Source organism: Ciona robusta, chromosome 3, assembly GCF_009617815.1.
Source record: "Ciona robusta chromosome 3, ASM961781v2".
NCBI lineage: Eukaryota > Metazoa > Chordata > Ascidiacea > Phlebobranchia > Cionidae > Ciona > Ciona robusta.
In genome coordinates this window covers 9,681,619-9,700,078 of record NC_143237.1, presented here as the reverse complement: position 1 = coordinate 9,700,078, position 18,460 = coordinate 9,681,619, and the positions used below count along the sequence as shown (strand labels likewise).

The 18,460-nt window shown below is 36.5% G+C and overlaps 1 protein-coding gene and 1 long non-coding RNA gene across 2 annotated transcripts in view; one reads left to right on the top strand and one right to left on the bottom strand.

The window, feature by feature from the left end:
* Positions 1–17,758, top strand: part of LOC149739213 (fibrillin-1-like) — a 34,083-nt gene extending 16,325 nt beyond the window's left edge. Inside the window, exons 26-59 of the mRNA XM_089875675.1 lie at positions 98–226; positions 524–646; positions 1,040–1,154; positions 1,684–1,820; positions 2,228–2,350; positions 2,472–2,594; positions 2,933–3,061; positions 3,351–3,438; positions 4,049–4,206; positions 4,649–4,815; positions 5,028–5,217; positions 5,541–5,681; positions 5,956–6,092; positions 6,543–6,732; positions 7,053–7,178; positions 7,310–7,432; positions 7,800–7,916; positions 8,150–8,272; positions 8,691–8,813; positions 9,256–9,378; positions 9,663–9,875; positions 10,201–10,323; positions 10,806–10,928; positions 11,287–11,412; positions 11,764–11,895; positions 12,253–12,375; positions 12,753–12,905; positions 13,285–13,464; positions 13,789–13,911; positions 14,754–14,854; positions 15,212–15,356; positions 15,624–15,831; positions 16,260–16,400; positions 16,746–17,758. Coding sequence (XP_089731801.1) covers positions 98–226; positions 524–646; positions 1,040–1,154; positions 1,684–1,820; positions 2,228–2,350; positions 2,472–2,594; positions 2,933–3,061; positions 3,351–3,438; positions 4,049–4,206; positions 4,649–4,815; positions 5,028–5,217; positions 5,541–5,681; positions 5,956–6,092; positions 6,543–6,732; positions 7,053–7,178; positions 7,310–7,432; positions 7,800–7,916; positions 8,150–8,272; positions 8,691–8,813; positions 9,256–9,378; positions 9,663–9,875; positions 10,201–10,323; positions 10,806–10,928; positions 11,287–11,412; positions 11,764–11,895; positions 12,253–12,375; positions 12,753–12,905; positions 13,285–13,464; positions 13,789–13,911; positions 14,754–14,854; positions 15,212–15,356; positions 15,624–15,831; positions 16,260–16,400; positions 16,746–17,349 — 5,180 coding nt within the window. The 3' untranslated portion in view covers positions 17,350–17,758. The remainder of the gene's footprint in view (positions 1–97; positions 227–523; positions 647–1,039; positions 1,155–1,683; positions 1,821–2,227; positions 2,351–2,471; positions 2,595–2,932; positions 3,062–3,350; positions 3,439–4,048; positions 4,207–4,648; positions 4,816–5,027; positions 5,218–5,540; positions 5,682–5,955; positions 6,093–6,542; positions 6,733–7,052; positions 7,179–7,309; positions 7,433–7,799; positions 7,917–8,149; positions 8,273–8,690; positions 8,814–9,255; positions 9,379–9,662; positions 9,876–10,200; positions 10,324–10,805; positions 10,929–11,286; positions 11,413–11,763; positions 11,896–12,252; positions 12,376–12,752; positions 12,906–13,284; positions 13,465–13,788; positions 13,912–14,753; positions 14,855–15,211; positions 15,357–15,623; positions 15,832–16,259; positions 16,401–16,745) is intronic.
* LOC149739214 (uncharacterized) lies at positions 9,662–12,374 on the bottom strand. Its single transcript, XR_016384714.1, has 2 exons — positions 12,233–12,374; positions 9,662–11,919 (listed from the first exon to the last, which is right to left on the bottom strand). It is a non-coding gene; the product is annotated as an uncharacterized LOC149739214 (long non-coding RNA).
* Positions 17,759–18,460: the final 702 nt, after the last annotated feature.

The following is an 18,460-nucleotide window of genomic DNA, read 5'->3' as shown; positions in this document are numbered from 1 at the left end:
TATTGTTTCGAAAAATAATAAAATTTTTAAACAAATCTTTTTTTTGTTAAATAAAATTGAAGTTATATTATTCTCACAACTATTCATGCCTCCACAGATGTTGATGAATGTGCATTGAGACCCAATCTATGTGAACCTAACGGTAGATGTGAGAACATGTTAGGATACTACATGTGTATATGTGATGTTGGCTACATTCCTACACCCGATGCCAGGGATTGTGTCAGTAAGTCGCAAGTCTCGTTAAATATTTATGTATTTTAAAGTATTTGGATTATAAGTTGGATTTCGAATTCAAAACGTTTTTCTTTTTTAATTTTTGTTTGTTTTAAATTTAAGCATTGTATGAATGTTTTAGCAACAGTTTGTTTTTACGTTTTATATTAGGTTTTATGTATTTTGAGATAAATTTTCAAAATTCTTTGTATTTTGAGTTTTTCTTGGCAAATCTTTGTTGTTTACAATTTCAATTGTTATTTTGATTATTTCATCACAAGTTTAATTGTTATCTTGATTGTTACAGACATTGATGAATGTTTGGATAACAATGGTGGTTGTCACATGGGATGCACCGATACCATTGGTTCTTATGAATGTAGTTGTGATGATGGGTTTGTGCTTGCTTTCGACGGACACACTTGTGCAGGTAACTCAACAAAACTAACATTTGCCTGACGCAGTTTATATAGAGAAAATTAAAGATATTTCGTTGTGAAGGTTTTTTGGTTTCTTTTACCTAAAATGATCTGTAAACTATCAGTGTTGGGGTATTACATCTACCTACTGAAGACCTTACCTTTATAAAATCTCTATTATTAAAGGTACATAAACTGCCTCAGTGGGGTCTAGATAGTAGCACATTGGGAAATAGAGTAAAATCCTTCATTTTAGGCCTCAGGTGTGTCCACTGAAGACCTTACTCTTACATAAAGGAGTCTTCATTGAGTGTCAAGACTGTAGTAGCACAAAGATAATACAACCTCAAACCAGGTTGATGCTATAAAACAAAACACACTCATTCAATTATTTTTCACATCAGATCGTGATGAATGTATGGAACAAATGAACAGATGTGACGGCGGTACTTGTGAAAATACCGATGGTGCTTTTAGATGCGTCTGCTTTGATGGATTTATGGCAACTGCTGATTTACAGTGAGTTAAATAAACTACTTGGGTATATATACAATGTATAAATAGTTGACATTACATACAATGGGCATATTATATATAGATACAATTGGTATATATACAATGTTGTTGCCAGGCAGTGGCACAGCCAGAAAAAAATGAGGGGGGGTTTTAATTAATTTAACAAGTTTTTTTTTTTAATTACAACAAGTTTTTTTTTTAAATTATTTTTTTGGGGGGTTTAAAAGGGGGGGTCGCAACACCCTAAACTCCCCCCTGGTTGCGCCACTGCTGCCAGGCATAATGCTAATTTATCAGAAATAATTCATCAAAAACTGGATGAAAGCGAGTTGAACAGAGCATTAAGATGCTTTTTACTTGAAATAAATTTGCCAGAAGTGTTACTTTGAATTATATATACTTTTTATGGATTTGTATACAATATTTTACATGAAAGCTTTGGTTCATTTTATTTAGAAAATATAAAATAAAATTTATAACTTAAATTGCCGAAAAATTTACCACTAACTAAAATCTTCTATGTTTTGTGTAGGTTCTGTGAAGATATTGATGAATGTGCAATGAATGCAAACGTGTGTATGCACGGCAAATGTCACAACACCAGAGGATCATACACATGTAACTGCGAACCTGGATATTGCGTTCCACAAGGACAAATGATCTGTGTTGGTAAGTTGGTAGCTTGGTAGTGAGCATGAGGTGTAAATATATCATGTGTTTCTGGTGTATAAAAAGATCCATGTGATAACTCGACAGTGAGCATGAGGTGAATGCACCATGTGTGTCTGGTGTATAAGAAGACACCCATGTTATAACTCAACAGTGAGCATGAGGTGAATGAATACACTATGTGTGTCTGGTGTATAAGAAGACACCCATGTTATAACTTGACAGTGAGCATGAGGTGTATGAATACATTATGTTTGTCTGGTGTACAAGAAGACACCCATGTTATAACTTGACAGTGAGCATGAGGTGAATGAATACACTATGTGTGTTTGGTGTATAAGATGACACCCATGTTCCCCCCAAAACCCGACAGTGAGCATAAGACTTAAGTTCCCCCCCCCTTACAGATGAGGATGAATGCGAGATGTCGAAACACAATTGCCACGTGAATGCTGATTGTAACAACACAGAGGGAGGATACAACTGCCGTTGTATTCCTGGTTTCCATGGAGATGGATTCATGTGCCACGGTGAGTGCAAAAATTTAAATTTTTGCATTTATTATTATTTTTTTGGTATTTTTTTTTAATTTTTACTTCATGTAATACACAAATATATCTATTATTTAATTTAAATTGTGTTGCTTCTTAGATGATGATGAATGCGCGATGGGCACACACATGTGCCACGAGTTCGCCACGTGCACGAACAAACACGGAAGTTACGAGTGCAACTGCCAGGATGGTTACCATGGAGATGGGTTCTCTTGCTCTGGTGAGTCGTGCGTTAAAAACGACATGCACAAAGTGACACAACACGCACATATAGTTCACAAAGAGCACATAAACTTACAGACTTAGTTAATTCAAAGTTAATACTACAAGTGTCACATTTTGCACATCATGCACAAGAAACACAACATATGAATTCCTGTATGAGTTTTTCAAAATAAACATTTTCTTATGAACACAGGATGCACATTATCAACACTATGAACACACTGCGCGGAAAAACTTGTAATGGCTGGTGCATAAAACACTTTCTGCATTTCTTGAATTTTTTTTGAAAATCTACGAACTTGTAATGAAGTCATAATGTTCATTGTTTTGTAGACAATGACGATTGTGTTGAGGATGATACGTTATGTGGACCTCATGGCCAGTGCATGAACATCGAGGGAAGTTTTGAATGTAATTGTCCGATGGGATTCGTTACAACAGAAGATAGGAAGGCTTGCAAGGGTAAGTTATAAGATATCTATATGTGGTATAAGATATCTATATGTGGTATAAGATATCTATGTGTGATAATAAATATCTATGTGTGGTATAAAATATTTATTTGGGATATAGAAATTTATTGTACCAACATTTTGTCTGCCATCGGGTAAGACATCATCAGGGCGTGTCATGTCTCTCTAGATGGCAAATAAAACTTTGGAACAATAAAAACGTTTTTACCAGAAGGGGAGTTCAAGTATTACGTTATGCCTAGAAGTGGTAGCAGCAGAATAATACTAAAACTTAACAGATATTGATGAATGCTCATTCGAGGGAATTTGCGTGAATGGCCGATGTCATAATGTGCCGGGAACTTTCCGATGTGTATGTCTTGAAGGGTGAGTGTATTTAGATTTTAATTTATATTTACTAATTATATATTACTCTGTAAGGGTTAGGTTTTTTGGGCATGAAATGGGAACTGGGATTTGGGCGACGATTGGCCCATTATCCCTAATGTTAACACAGCATTTCATACTGTAATGCTTAGGTTTCTTTGAGCAACACATTCTAAAGCAAGTATTGTAAGTTATTGAAAAAATCAGTGGCACATCAGTTATAACCCAGCTAAATAGTGCTATACAAGTATTGTTTTACATCTATGTCAGTAATATATATTGTATATACACTTTTTACTGACATAGATGTAAAACAATTAAACATCATACATACATACATATGTAAACTGCATATACACATGTAAACAACATACATACATATATAAACTGCATATACACATGTAAACAACATACATACATATGTTAACTGCATATACACATGTAAACAACATACATACATATGTTAACTGCATATACACATCTAAACAACATATATATATATATATATATATATATATATATAAACTGCATATACACATATATACAGCATACATACATATGTTAACAGCATATACCAAACTCAGCTAAATTTTCCTTTCTACAACCAAAGGTATGAGAAAGACGACCAAGGCGCAAACTGCACCGATGTTGATGAATGCTCAGATCTTGCCAACTGTATCAATGGTATGTGCGTCAACACCGACGGCGCATATGAGTGTCAATGTCCAGAAGGTTTCCAGAGTAACCCTACAGGCATTGGTTGTGTTGGTAAGTTCTTCATATTAGTTACTAGTTCTTATGCGGTCATTGTCCAATTGTGGTCTAAACGCAGGGTATTTGAGTAATGAACCAACTCTGGTCTAAATCCTAATTATTGGGGTAACTTCCTATTGGCCAACTCTGGTATAAGTTTCATGTCCCATAGCGTGTCACACTCTAGAGAATAGAGTATGTGGAATAGGTGGCTTGTCCCACCTATGCAAAGTATAATAGAACAATACCAATTGGAATAGGTTACTAAAAGACTGAACCCATGTTACCTCTTGCCGAATGGCAGATGAAACGTTTTTACGAACGCTTTTTTATACTTTTTATCCATATGGTTCTTAACATTCCTTCTCTTCGTTTTTTTGATAATTTTAAATAATTGCTTTTAAAGATATAAATGATAAAACATGTTATTTTGTTAACCTGCGTACCTTATCTACAGACACCCGTGTTGGAAACTGTTTCAACAGCGCCGAGGGAGACGATTTGGCTCCAATCTGCACCGGACAAATTGGAACCTCCGTCACTAGAGGGACATGTTGTTGCATAAGCAACGCAGGAGCGTGGGGCAACCCGTGTGAACTTTGCCCCATTATCAACTCAACTGAGGTGATTGTTATGTAATAGTTATTGAGTTTCTCCATAGTGAGTGTGGTGCATAAAAAATGCCCATATTATAACTGGACAGTGAACATGAGGTGTATGAATACATCATGTGTGTCTGGTGTATAAGAAGACACCCATGTTATAATGCAGCAACAGTAGTTGTAATCCTTTAACCACAAACCTCTATTAACATTCTACCTCTTACCCCCCTCTAGTACCACACATTGTGTCCTGGAGGACCTGGTTTCCGTACCAACCCCATCACTGTCCTCTTGGAAGACATCAACGAGTGCGTGGAGGTGCCCGGTGTTTGCAGGGGTGGCAAATGCATCAATGGGTTCGGAACCTTTGTGTGCGAATGTTCCATGGGATATCAACTCAACCCTGCAACCAAGACTTGCGAAGGTTAATATTTGAATTAATAAATAAATAAATGTACCTTTTTTTAATCAATGAATGTAACTAATTAAAGTAAAATAATGTAGCTTATCTATTGACAGCATTGACAGTCATTATACCACAGGTGTTGTGTTTCATACACCTTGTGCCTGCTTACGAGTTACCACATGTAACTCTGTGGGTATTTGGTTGTTCCAACTCAGATTTGTATGCTAGTTTTGTTTTATAAATATCCCATTTTTGTTTTTTAACAAAAATGTTAAAATTATACTATTTAAAAATTATTTTTACCCCCCCATATAATATGTAACAATACCCATTGTTTGTAGACATTGATGAATGTGAGGGAGACAGTGACGACAATGATTATGATGTTTGTGGTGCCGGCCAATGCTTAAACACTGTGGGCGGTTACAACTGCCAGTGCCCTGAAGGTTACAAGTCCATTATGGGAGGCAGGAAATGTGAAGGTAAGATTTAAGTTGTTGTTTTGCTTTTTTCTTTCAATTTAATGTTTTAATTTTTTTATGAAAAATTAATTTACATTGTTTCTTCCAATTTAATACTTTGCTTAAGTTTGGTATTCAAGTTAGTTTCATTTTTTCAACACATTTTTCCTGTAAATATAAAGGTAATGTTTTCTTTCAATTAAATCTCCTAATGTGGGTTTTAGTAACAGGTGTGACATCACTATTATATTTATGACACCATCATTATATTTATGACATCATCATTCTTCCCCAGACATCCGAGAGAGATCATGCCATCGTAACTACAACGCAACCACAGAAGAATGCTCGGGCTCCCTTCAGTTTGATCTTACCAAGAAGAAGTGTTGTTGCTTCGGTAACATTGGACAAGGATGGAACAATCCATGCGAAGTAAGATGATGTTTGTATGTTGTGTATGAGTTGGGTTTAGTCAGGATAGTTTGTTTGGTTGGTTTGGTCATTTACTTATTTATATCCTTGTGGGCGAGAACTTACATGACTTATCCATGGTTGCCACTCCCATGCTCACAAGTTACTGAAGCTATTGTAGTGTGTGGATAAGCAGGCATAACATTTGGTTGGTTTGGTCATTTATATCCTTGTGGGTGAGAACTTGAGCGACTTATCCATGGTTATCAATCCCATGCCAACAGTCGAGTTTCTAAAGCTATTGCGGTGTGTATTAATCCACCAAACTGTGGATAACCATACAAAAGACAACCCATCAGTAACGTCATAGAATAGCAAGCTTTAAATGAATGCTAGTTACATACAGTTATTACATAGTAGTAACTAAATAATTCATCCAACTGTGCCATTAATAACCCAACCACCTTCCAGGCTTGCCCAACTCCTGGCACCGATGCCTTTACTTCAGTGTGTGGTTCAGAAAACATAATTAGAACTAATGACATGTGCTCACAAATCGCCAACCTCTGCGAGAATGGCTTGTGCATTTCCGTGGATAGTGGGTTTACTTGTGAATGCTCAAGGGGTTACCACTTCAATGATGAACTCATCCAGTGTGAAGGTAAAACATGATAATAAAATCAACTTACATTGAATTTATTTTATTGAGTCTATAAACTGTTTTTGAGGGGTTTAGATGTTAGTGCCCTGGGGTAACAAACCTACATCCCAGGTCCCCTCACTAGAGACCTCACACTTATAGAATACAATCTCTATTACTAAGTGCCTATAAACTTCCATGGTGGAGTATAAATGGTAGCACCCTTGGTGTTTGGGTAGTGGGTTAATATACCTTTATCCTACATTTCAAGTCTTATGTGTGCCTCACTGAAGACGTCCTAAATATAATCGAATCAATATAAACCAATGTACTTATTCCAGACATCAATGAATGTGTTGACGAAGATCTTTGCTTTGCTGATTCTGTTTGTACCAACATGCCAGGATCATATGTATGTTCTTGTATGGAAGGATTCGTGTTTGATGAAATAAGTGAAACTTGCGTTGGTAAGTTGATAAAGTGACTTATACTATGGGGGATACCATGTGTGTTGGGACAACGGCCAACTTTGTCAGTGGAAAAAAGTCCATGTTTTTTATAAAATGTGGTGCCTATTTATAGCAATGTTATATTCTAGATATTGATGAATGCAACTTGAGTGGAACTTGCACAAATGGAGATTGTTCAAACACAAGAGGAGGATTTGTGTGTGATTGTAACCAGGGATTCCACCCTATTAATGATGATAAGGCTTGTGAAGGTAAATGATGTTTGTTGTTGTGTTTGATTGTTTATATTCTTGCTTAGTAGACAATGATAGGTGCTATATATACACCTCGTGCCTGATCACGAGTTACCAATGTATGTAACTTTTTCGGGAATTGGAATTTTTGTGGATAAAGACAATTTTACACTTAAAAATGGTTACTACAACATAAGAAAGCCGTGTTTCAATAGAGGGGTGACATGAAACCCCAGGAACCCAAAATGTTACCCAGATTAACGTTTATGTTTATATGCAAAGTAACTTTTTCCATCAGCCAAATCTGGCCTAAACTTCACCCACAAACAACGAATTACTGCCCTATGTTATTGTATGTAAACTAACAATCATAATATTCATCCAGATGTGAATGAATGCGACAGAGACCCGTGCGGACGTGGTGTTTGCCAGAATGTATTCGGAAGTTTTACTTGTACTTGTGACAATGGATATCGTATCTCCGACAATGGGGATTGTGTTGGTGAGTTTTCCGTTTATTTTAAATAATTTTAAGTTTGTTCCGTTTATTTTAAATAATTTTAAAATCAAAACTCAGTTAAAACGGGGGAACCCTTTTGATTATTTATCTTATAATTATAAAGGCGAATATCTTATAATTTATAAATTAAAAAAATTGATGTAACATGCCACTCCTGACACCCTTAACGTAATGCCTTTGACTATAATATGACATTACAATGGTCCTTATTACAGACAAGAATGAATGTGATGAAGAAGGCCAATGTAACAATGGTTTCTGTGACAACACACCTGGTGGATTTGCATGCGATTGTAATGAAGGATATTCAGTAACACCTGACGGCAGAGTTTGTATTGGTGAGTCTGTAGTTTAAATAAGAGTTATTTATTTATCCTTGCATGTCGGGGCATTGACAATCTTTGATACATGGATGTTTAAGTATAAGTTAGTCTACAGTTTTTGTTTATTAAATACACTCATTGTCATCGAACATGGGAAATCCGTGATTAATGTGATTTTTGTATGAAAATTTGATTTAACGCCAGGCTGAATGCCTTGTTTATTCTCTCATGATGGGGCAATGACAGTAGTTATAACACAGGTGTTCTGTTTTATACACTTCGTGCCGGCTTGGAGTTACCATATATGTAACTGTATTGAAGATTGTTTTTATGTGTGGCTATGTACTGCCAGCTTACTTATGTAACTTTGTGGATGATGTTTTTTCTGGAGCAATCGCCCATGAACACTAACAAACACCCTGCCATTATATAGATACTGATGAATGTACAGAAGATCCATTAGTGTGTGGTATTGGTACTTGCCAGAACATGGATGGTTCATTCAAATGTTATTGCCCTGATGGTTACAACAGTGATAACGGTGCAGCTTGTAATGGTAAGTTGGTTCATTTATAACTACTGCTGGAATTCTTTACTTAGAGTTTGTGATACCATACCGTGTGTATATATTGACCCAAATTTGCAAATTGTCATTTTGTAATGGTTAGTTGTGTATTTACAACTACTTGGATTCGCAAGTTAACATCTTTAAAAAAATGTTTTTTAGCGACATTGTAAAGAGTTTTAATATAAATGGACTGTTAACAAAAAAACAATGTATGGAATCAACAAAGTTACAAATTCTTAATTAATTGGTCGGCCATTTTGTATTAGTTAATGAAGACTTCTCGCAGTTAATAAAAATTGGTTCATTTTTTTTATGTTTTTAAAATTTGGATAGGTTTAGGAAATAGTAATAAATATGGGGTTGTATTGTAATTCATAATCCATTACATTGTATAGTTGGCAACTTAATTAAACTTTGTTATTTCTTACAGATATCAATGAATGTGATGTTGGCGACAAATGTGTGAATGGTGCTTGTATCAACACACCTGGTGGGTTTGAATGTGACTGCCCAGATGAACACGTCGTCAGTTCTAACAAGAAGACTTGTATTGGTGGGTAGTATAGTAGTAGGTAAACTTATATACTATGGAACACAGGGGTCTGTTCCTGTTTTGGCGTTTAAAAGTCACACATTTGTCTCACCATTTCATATAATGTTTTTATGTATTTTTTTTAACCTTTTTCAACTCTTTGTTTAAAGCTATTTAGAAGTTATATTTTGTTTATTATGTTTTAATAATTCCATAACATTCCATTACATGTATTATTTACATTAGTAGACTTATTCTACCGCATAAAATAAATACCTCAATATCTTTCTATTGTAACATCACAGACCAACGTAGAGCTCATTGTTACGAGACAATTTCCCAAGGCACATGCGCCAACCCTGGTAACACAGCTGTCACCATATCCTCATGTTGTTGTCGGTGTGGTGGAGGTGGTTGGGGAACAGCCACAAGTGATTGTGAAGCTTGCCCCGCAAACGGAACGCAAGAGTTTGCCAACATCTGCCCTCAGGGATGCGGGTTTACTCCAAATGGAATTGGTGAGTTGAAGATTTGTTTTCTTCCCTCTTGAAAAGTAAAAGCCTCCTATATCATGAGAGTTTTGTTTAGTGTCATTTAGAAGTTAAATACTTGGTTTTATAAACTTTAGTTTAGAAACTGGTGGAGATTTTATTTTGTTCCTGTCCCATAGTATGTTGTATATAGGTGCTGAATATATGTATGGGGTAGCAGCCAAAAGGTTTTAGGTTTTCTGGCATACTTTACAGTAAGACTCACCTATTTAGAACATTCTACTCCATTTTTTCTCTCTTTTTCTTTCATTTCTTTATCAAGTTTTACCTTTTTTCTTTTTTTTGTCTTTAGACCTCAACGAATGTGATGAAAACAACCCATGTGTCAACGGCCGATGTGTCAACCAACCGGGTAGCTTCCGTTGCGAATGCACCAACGGGTTCACACTCGATGCATCCGGTGTGGTGTGCGTTGGTAAGTTATAACTTATGATCAAAACTAATTTCAACACCCATATATAAGACCATACATAAGTTTAATATAAGACCTTTGAGTCCAAATATTGTAATTTCAATATCTATGGTCAGAACATATTTTGTTCCATCAATATTTGCTCTGCTGCCTGACGATCAGTATCAGCGTACATTGTTCTACAATTTAAACTAAAGAGTTAAAATATGTCATACTTTTTAAAAGATTTAAATTATGATTAAAAGTTATACTCAAAATAAAGTCAAAATACTTTTATGTGACCCCCTTTAGGTTTAGTTAACATAATTTTTACTTATTTGTTGGTGTTGACACAAATATTAAATTGAAACAACAAATAGAAGAAAATTAGGAGTCAGTCATATCTTGTTTTATATTTAAATATGTATGATATTTCTATATATGATATGTTTGTCTGGTTAAAATATATGATATCTATAGATGATTAATTTATATTATATCTATAGATGTGAACGAGTGTGTCTCTGGAGCATCACCATGTGGTAACGGAACATGCACAAACACGGAGGGAGCTTTCGAATGCGCGTGTGATGATGGATTCTATAACGGACCAGCCATGACTTGTTTGGGTGAGGGGTTGTGACTTTATTACTTTTTTGTTTTGGTAAATAAAATAAATGTAACCTGACATGGCGAGACAACGACAGTCGTTATAACACGGTTGTTCTATTTAATACACCTTGTGCCAGTCAACAAGTTACCATGTATGTAACTTTGTGGGTGATTAGTTCAATGTATGGTTGACAATTCGGATAACTAATAACGAACCACCTAGCTGGAGCAATTGACTTTTAGTGTCTCGCCCATAGATATGCCTGCATCCTGCTTGTGCCTCGAACCCTTATCCTATAGCCTTTTGGTTTTTAGTATGTTTTGTGCTAAATACGAAATAAATATCAAAGTTTTAACAATATGTTTTATCACTAGATGTCAACGAATGCAAACCTGGATTGAACAACAACTGTGCTTTCCGCTGCGTAAACGACATCGGCAGCTTCCATTGTGCTTGCCCCGATGGTTACGAACTTCGTGAAGATGGAAACACTTGCAAAGGTGAGGCAACACTGTTGTGTAAAATATCATGACCTTCTATAAACTTGAATATTTCAAAAAATAATTATTTTTTTATACATTTAAAATCTTTTTGTAAAAAATAATATGATAGTGTAAAAAACATAAAATATCATGACCTTCATGTGACTTGAATGGTAAACAGGCATAAGCATGACTATTGGTAAAATGGCAGAACAGTAAGGAGTCATGACAAAAAGGAACTTTAAAAAAAATATTTTAAAAATAATCAATTTTCTATACATTAAAATCTTTTTGTTAAAAATTAATATAAAAGTGTAAAAAGCATTAGGCTTATAAAAAAAATTAAAACCTTCTTTAAAATTAATTTAGACACTGATGAATGCGCATCTCCTGACTTAAATGATTGTACTGAAAATGGAATGACTTGTAAGAATATGATTGGATTCTTTGTCTGTCACTGCCAACCGGGGTACAGGACTTCTTCAACAGGAACTTGTGTTGGTATGTTAAATATCCTGTTCCATACTATAAATGTGAAGCATTATGCTGGTTTATTTAGCCAAGCTGTTAAGGGAAGATCTCCCGTCCATTATCATTGAATACAGTAGCATGCTTTATTAAGAAACGTTTTCAAAATGACAACAATTCTCATTTTATTTTCGAATATGATAACCAAGAATATATGAATTATATCAATAAAACAGGGAATTGGCACTAAAGTGAGAGTAGGTAAACATGCTATAGTTGAACTATAGCATATAAAATATAAAACAAATTTTATTTATCTCCCTGAGTACAGTAACAAAGATTATATTAATTAAATTGAAATGATATTTACCATGGAGTTATAACTTCCAGATGACAACGAATGTGATGTGGCAAACGTATGCAACAATGGCGTGTGCATCAACCTCGATGGAACGTATAGATGCGATTGTAATGAAGGATACATGTATGATGAGGAACACAAGATGTGTCTGGGTAACTAATCTTATAAATTGCTTTGGGAATCTAATCTTGGGTAACTAATTTTATATATTACTTTGGGAGGGGTTGTCTTATGTTAAGATCGTTAAAAAATTTGATCCTACAAAAAATTGGATATCTGTGTTTAATATAATGTTTTTACACAAAGTATGAAAATGTTAACTGCAAAAAGAGGTTTGATGTAATTATAACTTGCTGTGGATAAAATAAATAAAAAGGGATTTTGTCCCACACTGTGGCTTATTGGTTTGGTGCTTGAATTGTAACAAAAGGATACCGGGTTCAATGCTCTATACTGGTACCTATACTTATATTAATATACTAAGAATAGAGAACGAAATATTTATTTTAACAAAACCTTTTCGACCCAGACACCCGACAAGGATTATGTTACGCTCAAGTCCACCAACGTATGTGTGAAGTCACCTCAACCACTGGCCTTCCATTCACCAAAGCTGAATGTTGTTGTAACCGTGGCAAGGGATGGGGTGAAGACTGTGAGGCGTGCCCAGTGTATGGAACAAGTGAGTTTATATGCTATAGCTCGTTAATCTTTAACTTCTAGAAATTTAGGGTAGCTAAAGCTTTAATGAAATCACAGATTATTTTACAACTGTACTTATAACAAAGATTCCCTGTTGTTGAGTGTTTATAATATATTCAACCTTCTTACAACTAGAAATTCTGGAAGACTAAAGCTGGCAATACTTATTAAAAAAATTCAATTGCCATAATTTCATAGAATAGAATATATAGCCTATTATCAAGTTTCTGTAAACTGCCTCAGTGGGGTAAAAACGGTAGCAAAATATACTTAATATATTTTTCTTATAAAAACTTATAAAACATATGAATTTATTTGGTGTTATAAGAATCTTTCTTATTCTTTAATTTACTTTTCAGCTGCGTTCGTTCAACTATGTCCCCATGGTGCCGGGTACAAACCCACTGGCGAAGACATTGACGACTGCCGAGTGACACCTGGGCTCTGCGCGCACGGTACGTGCATCAACACCCTTGGTGCGTTCCGTTGTGCATGTTCCCATGGTTACGAGGTCACCAGGTCAAACAAGGTTTGCATGGGTGAGTATATTCTCTTCCCTGTAAGTTTATAAATGTGTATAGAATGTTGGAATAGCCGGCAAAGTATTTTGAAAATAGATACATTAGACTTAGATTATGCCTGGCAACTACATTTAATTTAATAATATGGTATATTGTAGACTTGAAGTCTTATACAGCAAACAAAAGTTTAAATTGAAAAAATGTCTATGCATCCTTTTTTTATGTCCGTGTTTGAATTCAAATACCCATTTAGGAACAAAAAAAAAACAGTTGCATCCCAATGCCCATTTACATTGGCACTAGTTTAATTATGACATCACCAATGACATTCATTGTCAACAGATATCAACGAATGTCTTGCACCAACCAACCCATGCAGCTTTGATTGCCGAAACACAGAGGGAAGTTACGAATGTATTTGCCCCAAGGGTTACCAGATCGATGCTGATAATAGTGCTTGTGTTGGTGAGTATGCTACAATGTATTGTGTGTGAGGTGTGTAATACACCATGTATGTCTGGTGTATAAGAAGACACCCATGGTTTAACTTGACAGTGAGCATGAGGTGTATGAATACACCATGTATGTCTGGTGTATAAGAAGACACCCATGGTTTAACTTGACAGTGAGCATGAGGTGTATGAATACACCATGTATGTCTGGTGTATAAGAAGACACCCATGGTTTAACTTGACAGTGAGCACGAGGTGTATGAATACACCATGTATGTCTGGTGTATAAGAAGACACCCATGGTTTAACTTGACAGTGAGCATGAGGTGTATGAATACACCATGTGTGTCTGGTGTATAAGAAGACACCCATGGTTTAACTTGACAGTGAGCATGGGGTGTATGAATACACCATGTGTGTCTGGTGTACAAGAAGACACCCATGTTATAACTCGACAGTGACCATGAGGTGTATGAATATGTCATGTGTGTCTGGTGTATAAGAAGACACCCATGTTATAACTCGACAGTGAGCATGAAGTGTATGAATACACCATGTGTGTCTGGTGTATAAGAAGACACCCATGGTTTAACTTGACAATGAGCATGAGGTGTATGAATACACCATGTGTATCTGGTGTATAAGAAGACACCCATGTTATAACTCGACAGTGAGCATAAAGTGTATGAATACAATATGTGTGTCTGGTGTATAAGAAGACACCCATGTTATAACTCGACAGCGAGCATGAGGTGTATGAATACACCATGTTTGTCTGGTGTATAAGAAGTAACCCATGTATAACATGATATTTGTTTATAGAATGTACTTGTTTTAAACAAATACATTAAACAGATCTTGATGAATGCGCAACCAAACGTCACAACTGCCAATACCTTTGCATCAACACAGTTGGTTCATTCAAATGTGAATGTCCACATGGTTTCACACAAGAGGTGGGCAAGTGTAGGAATTACTTAATGCTACCTAAGTATTATACAAGCATAGCTGTGCATGAATATGAAGCGGATTGTGTCTTATATATATGAGCTGCTATGTGCCAAAATAAATATCATTATATCATGAACATGCCTAAATCTGGCCAGAAAGTCTGTGTTTTTATAAATAAAGATATTCTGTTTATATTTCTGGCATAGCATAAATTTTAAGTATCAGTTTAAGTGGAGTAGCAAAGGCTATTTAAAACAACTAAAAGAAAAGAAATCGCAAACCATGATAAATTTTCTTTGTTATCAATATTTCATTATCACAATATTACTCTAAGTAACAGTTTGCACTATTCATTATTCCAGGGAGCACAATGTGTTGATAAGAACGAGTGCATTGATATGCCAGGTATTTGTGGTCCACGTGGTGTTTGTAGGAATGATCCAGGTGGTTACCATTGTGAGTGCCCTCGTGGGTACAGGAGAGATGACATGGGACAAGCTTGCATGGGTAAGTTGGAAACTATATGTTATGGTTTATATGGATCAATGTATCTGATTTATCCTCGCATGGCGGGCAATAAGAGTCATTGTAACACAAGTGTTCTGTTTCACACACCTTATGCCTACTTACAAATTACCACAATTTTGTTGGTAATTATTTGTACATTTATTTTTCTTTTTTTTAGTGTATGGCTGACAATTTAAACAACATATGCTTAAAAAAACCTGTCATTTAAGGTTGTAACATTAATAACAAAGTGTCAACTTACCACAGATGTTGATGAATGTGGCGGGCAACAAAGCTCGTGCGCTGGAAGTTGCCAGAACATCCCAGGTTCCTTCAGATGTCTTTGTTCCCGAGGTTTCCGACCCACTATGTACGGTAGAGGTTGCCAAGATGTGAACGAATGCGCTCACAGCCCGTGCTCGCAAGGACAAAGCTGTTCCAACAGGGTTGGAACGTTCCAATGTGGATGTCCATCGTAAGTTTTGTGTTATGATCAATATGTGCTTACTATGTGGTTGGTCACTCTGCTTGTTTAGTAAGGTGTGTCCTGTCGATGTAGCTTGACAGTGAGCATGAGGTGTATAAATACACCATGCGTGTATGGTGTATAAGAAGCCACCGATGTTATAACTCGACAGTGAGCATGAGGTGTATGAATACATCATGTGTGTCTAGTGTATAAGAAGCCACCGATGTTATAACTCGACAGTGAGCATGAGGTGTATAAATACACCATGTGTGTCTGGTGTATAGGAAGACAACCCATGTTATAACTTGACGGTGAGCATGAGGTGTATGAATACACCATGTGTGCCGGTTGCCCAACTTGACAATGAGCATGGGGTGACAAATTTACTCGACAGCGAGCATAAGGTATGTAACCCTAACCACTTAATCTTGCAGAGGATTGGCGAAGATGCGCGGAGGATGCGGTGACGTTGATGAGTGCCAGATGGGAGGGGGAAGCTGCAACTTTGGATGCCGAAATAGTTACGGAGGATTCTCTTGCAGCTGCAGAGGTGGTTTCTTCCGCATGGGCAGTGGGTAAGTTATTGTTGTATTGTATTGATTAATTAATAACTTGTTGCTGCTGCCGGATACACAAAATATTTGTGCACAGTTAAGTATTATTTACCGTCTAATAAAGACAACTTGTATAGGACGTTGAAACGTTGGTACGCAAATAAATGCCAGAAGAGCTGCTTTAGAAAACAAGTGTAATGATTTAAAATTTAATCCTAGAATAATGTAGGTTGTAATAAAAATTATCGATTTGTTGTTTATTCTCGTCTTTTGGTTATTTCAAATATATTTGTCATAATTGCTTTTAAAGTTGTATTTTATAATTTTATCTAAATTTTGATTTTAATTATTTTCAATTCCTTCCAGACATTGCATGAGCGGCCACTTTGAACAAAGAGTTCCAAGATTCCCACAATTCCCTCAGTTTGGTGGCTACGGTGGTCCACAGATGGGCATGCCTCCAAATGGTGGATTCCAGGGTGCTATGAGGCCCAAGGATAGCGTGTGCTACGCGTGCATGCCAGGTGGTGACACACGACGTAGACATAAGAGGTCTGCTGATGGTGGAAGATTTATCGAAGTTTCGAACCGTCATGGCAGAGGAACTGTCAACACCAGCTACCCGCTTGAGGTTCACCTGAATCGCGCCACACTCACACGCCGCACACCCATCTTGGAGCTGCAACCTTCCCTGAAACAACTTCGCAACAACGTCCGTTACCGCATCGTGTCCGGAAACGACGATCGCAAATTCCGTCTCAACCCACGAGGAAGCTCCAGCGTCCTCCACTTCACCGAGGAAGGTCTTCAACAAGATCTCGCCGGAGTCGCAAGTGAGCTCACCATCCGAGGATCAACAACCTTAAGCAAGGATGAAGTGAAGCAAGTTGCTCTCGACAGCGATCTTCTTGAGAAAGCTATTGAAGATATCCTGGAGTTCCACGTCCAGATCCATGTCAACCAGCCTTAGATTTCTCTTCACCACTGGACAGATTATTTAATAGGACTGGCGGCTTGTAGAAAAACTGCACCCGCCTTAAATTTGGTTTTGTGTTTGACTATAAGCGATTACGTCATTTTAGTGTCATTACTACGTATTTTGACACGTCATCACTATTTAGCGCCGCACATAACGTATAACCCTCCATGAAAATTTTTCAAGCGAAAAAAAACACCTTTCACACTAACGTCTGCCTGTAACTACCGAAACTTTTCAGTGGTCTATAAATGCAGCATATTTCTTATTGTTTTATAGGCTAATTGTATCGCTTTGTGCCTTAATTGTACATAGGTATAACCGTTGCAGCCGTTTTCTATGCTACACAGTATTAGAAGCTATAACAAAGCAATTCGCGACAATAAATTCCTACGCAGTTGCATGTTTTTTTTTTTGTGAATTTCATCAACATTTTTCTTCTAAATTGGTCACACATAATTTGAGCAATTATTCTCTTCATGTCAAGTTCCCAAGTAAATGCATATAGAAGTACGGTCGTGTTGAATCAATGAATGGAAATTGTTTATCCTGGTGGCTTGGCAGGGCAGCGACAGTCGTTATAACACCGGTATTCTGTTTCATGCACTTTGTACCCGCTGATGAGTTACTGTGGTTCTGCATTTCCCTAACACCTCACACGTATAGAATAGACACGATGTTAAAGCTAAATTCGCACTTGAAACGACAATATAAAATCGAGAACTTAGTTTGTTAAGTCACAATATCAAACTGATGTCACAACTAGCCCGCCATTTAATCCTTGAAGCGAACTAGTTAGATTGCTCACGTGACCGACGCCTCGCATCAGCTGGTTACGCCCGCCTTGATTGCTCCGCGCATAAAACGCCTCTTCTTCGAAGTTAGCTACCACGTTCCGGTTTAGTTGAAGTTGGTTCCATACCAGGTTACAAGTTGAAGGGTTACCAGAAGGCTACAGTTAATACAGTTAAGATTTTTTGCAAGATTACAGTTATATACTGTTTTATTACACTAGTAATATTATATGGTAGGAAGGGGGAAGATAGAACAAATTTTCAATCGATTTTCGCGTGCAATTTGTTAGTAAACAAATAACATTCAAAAA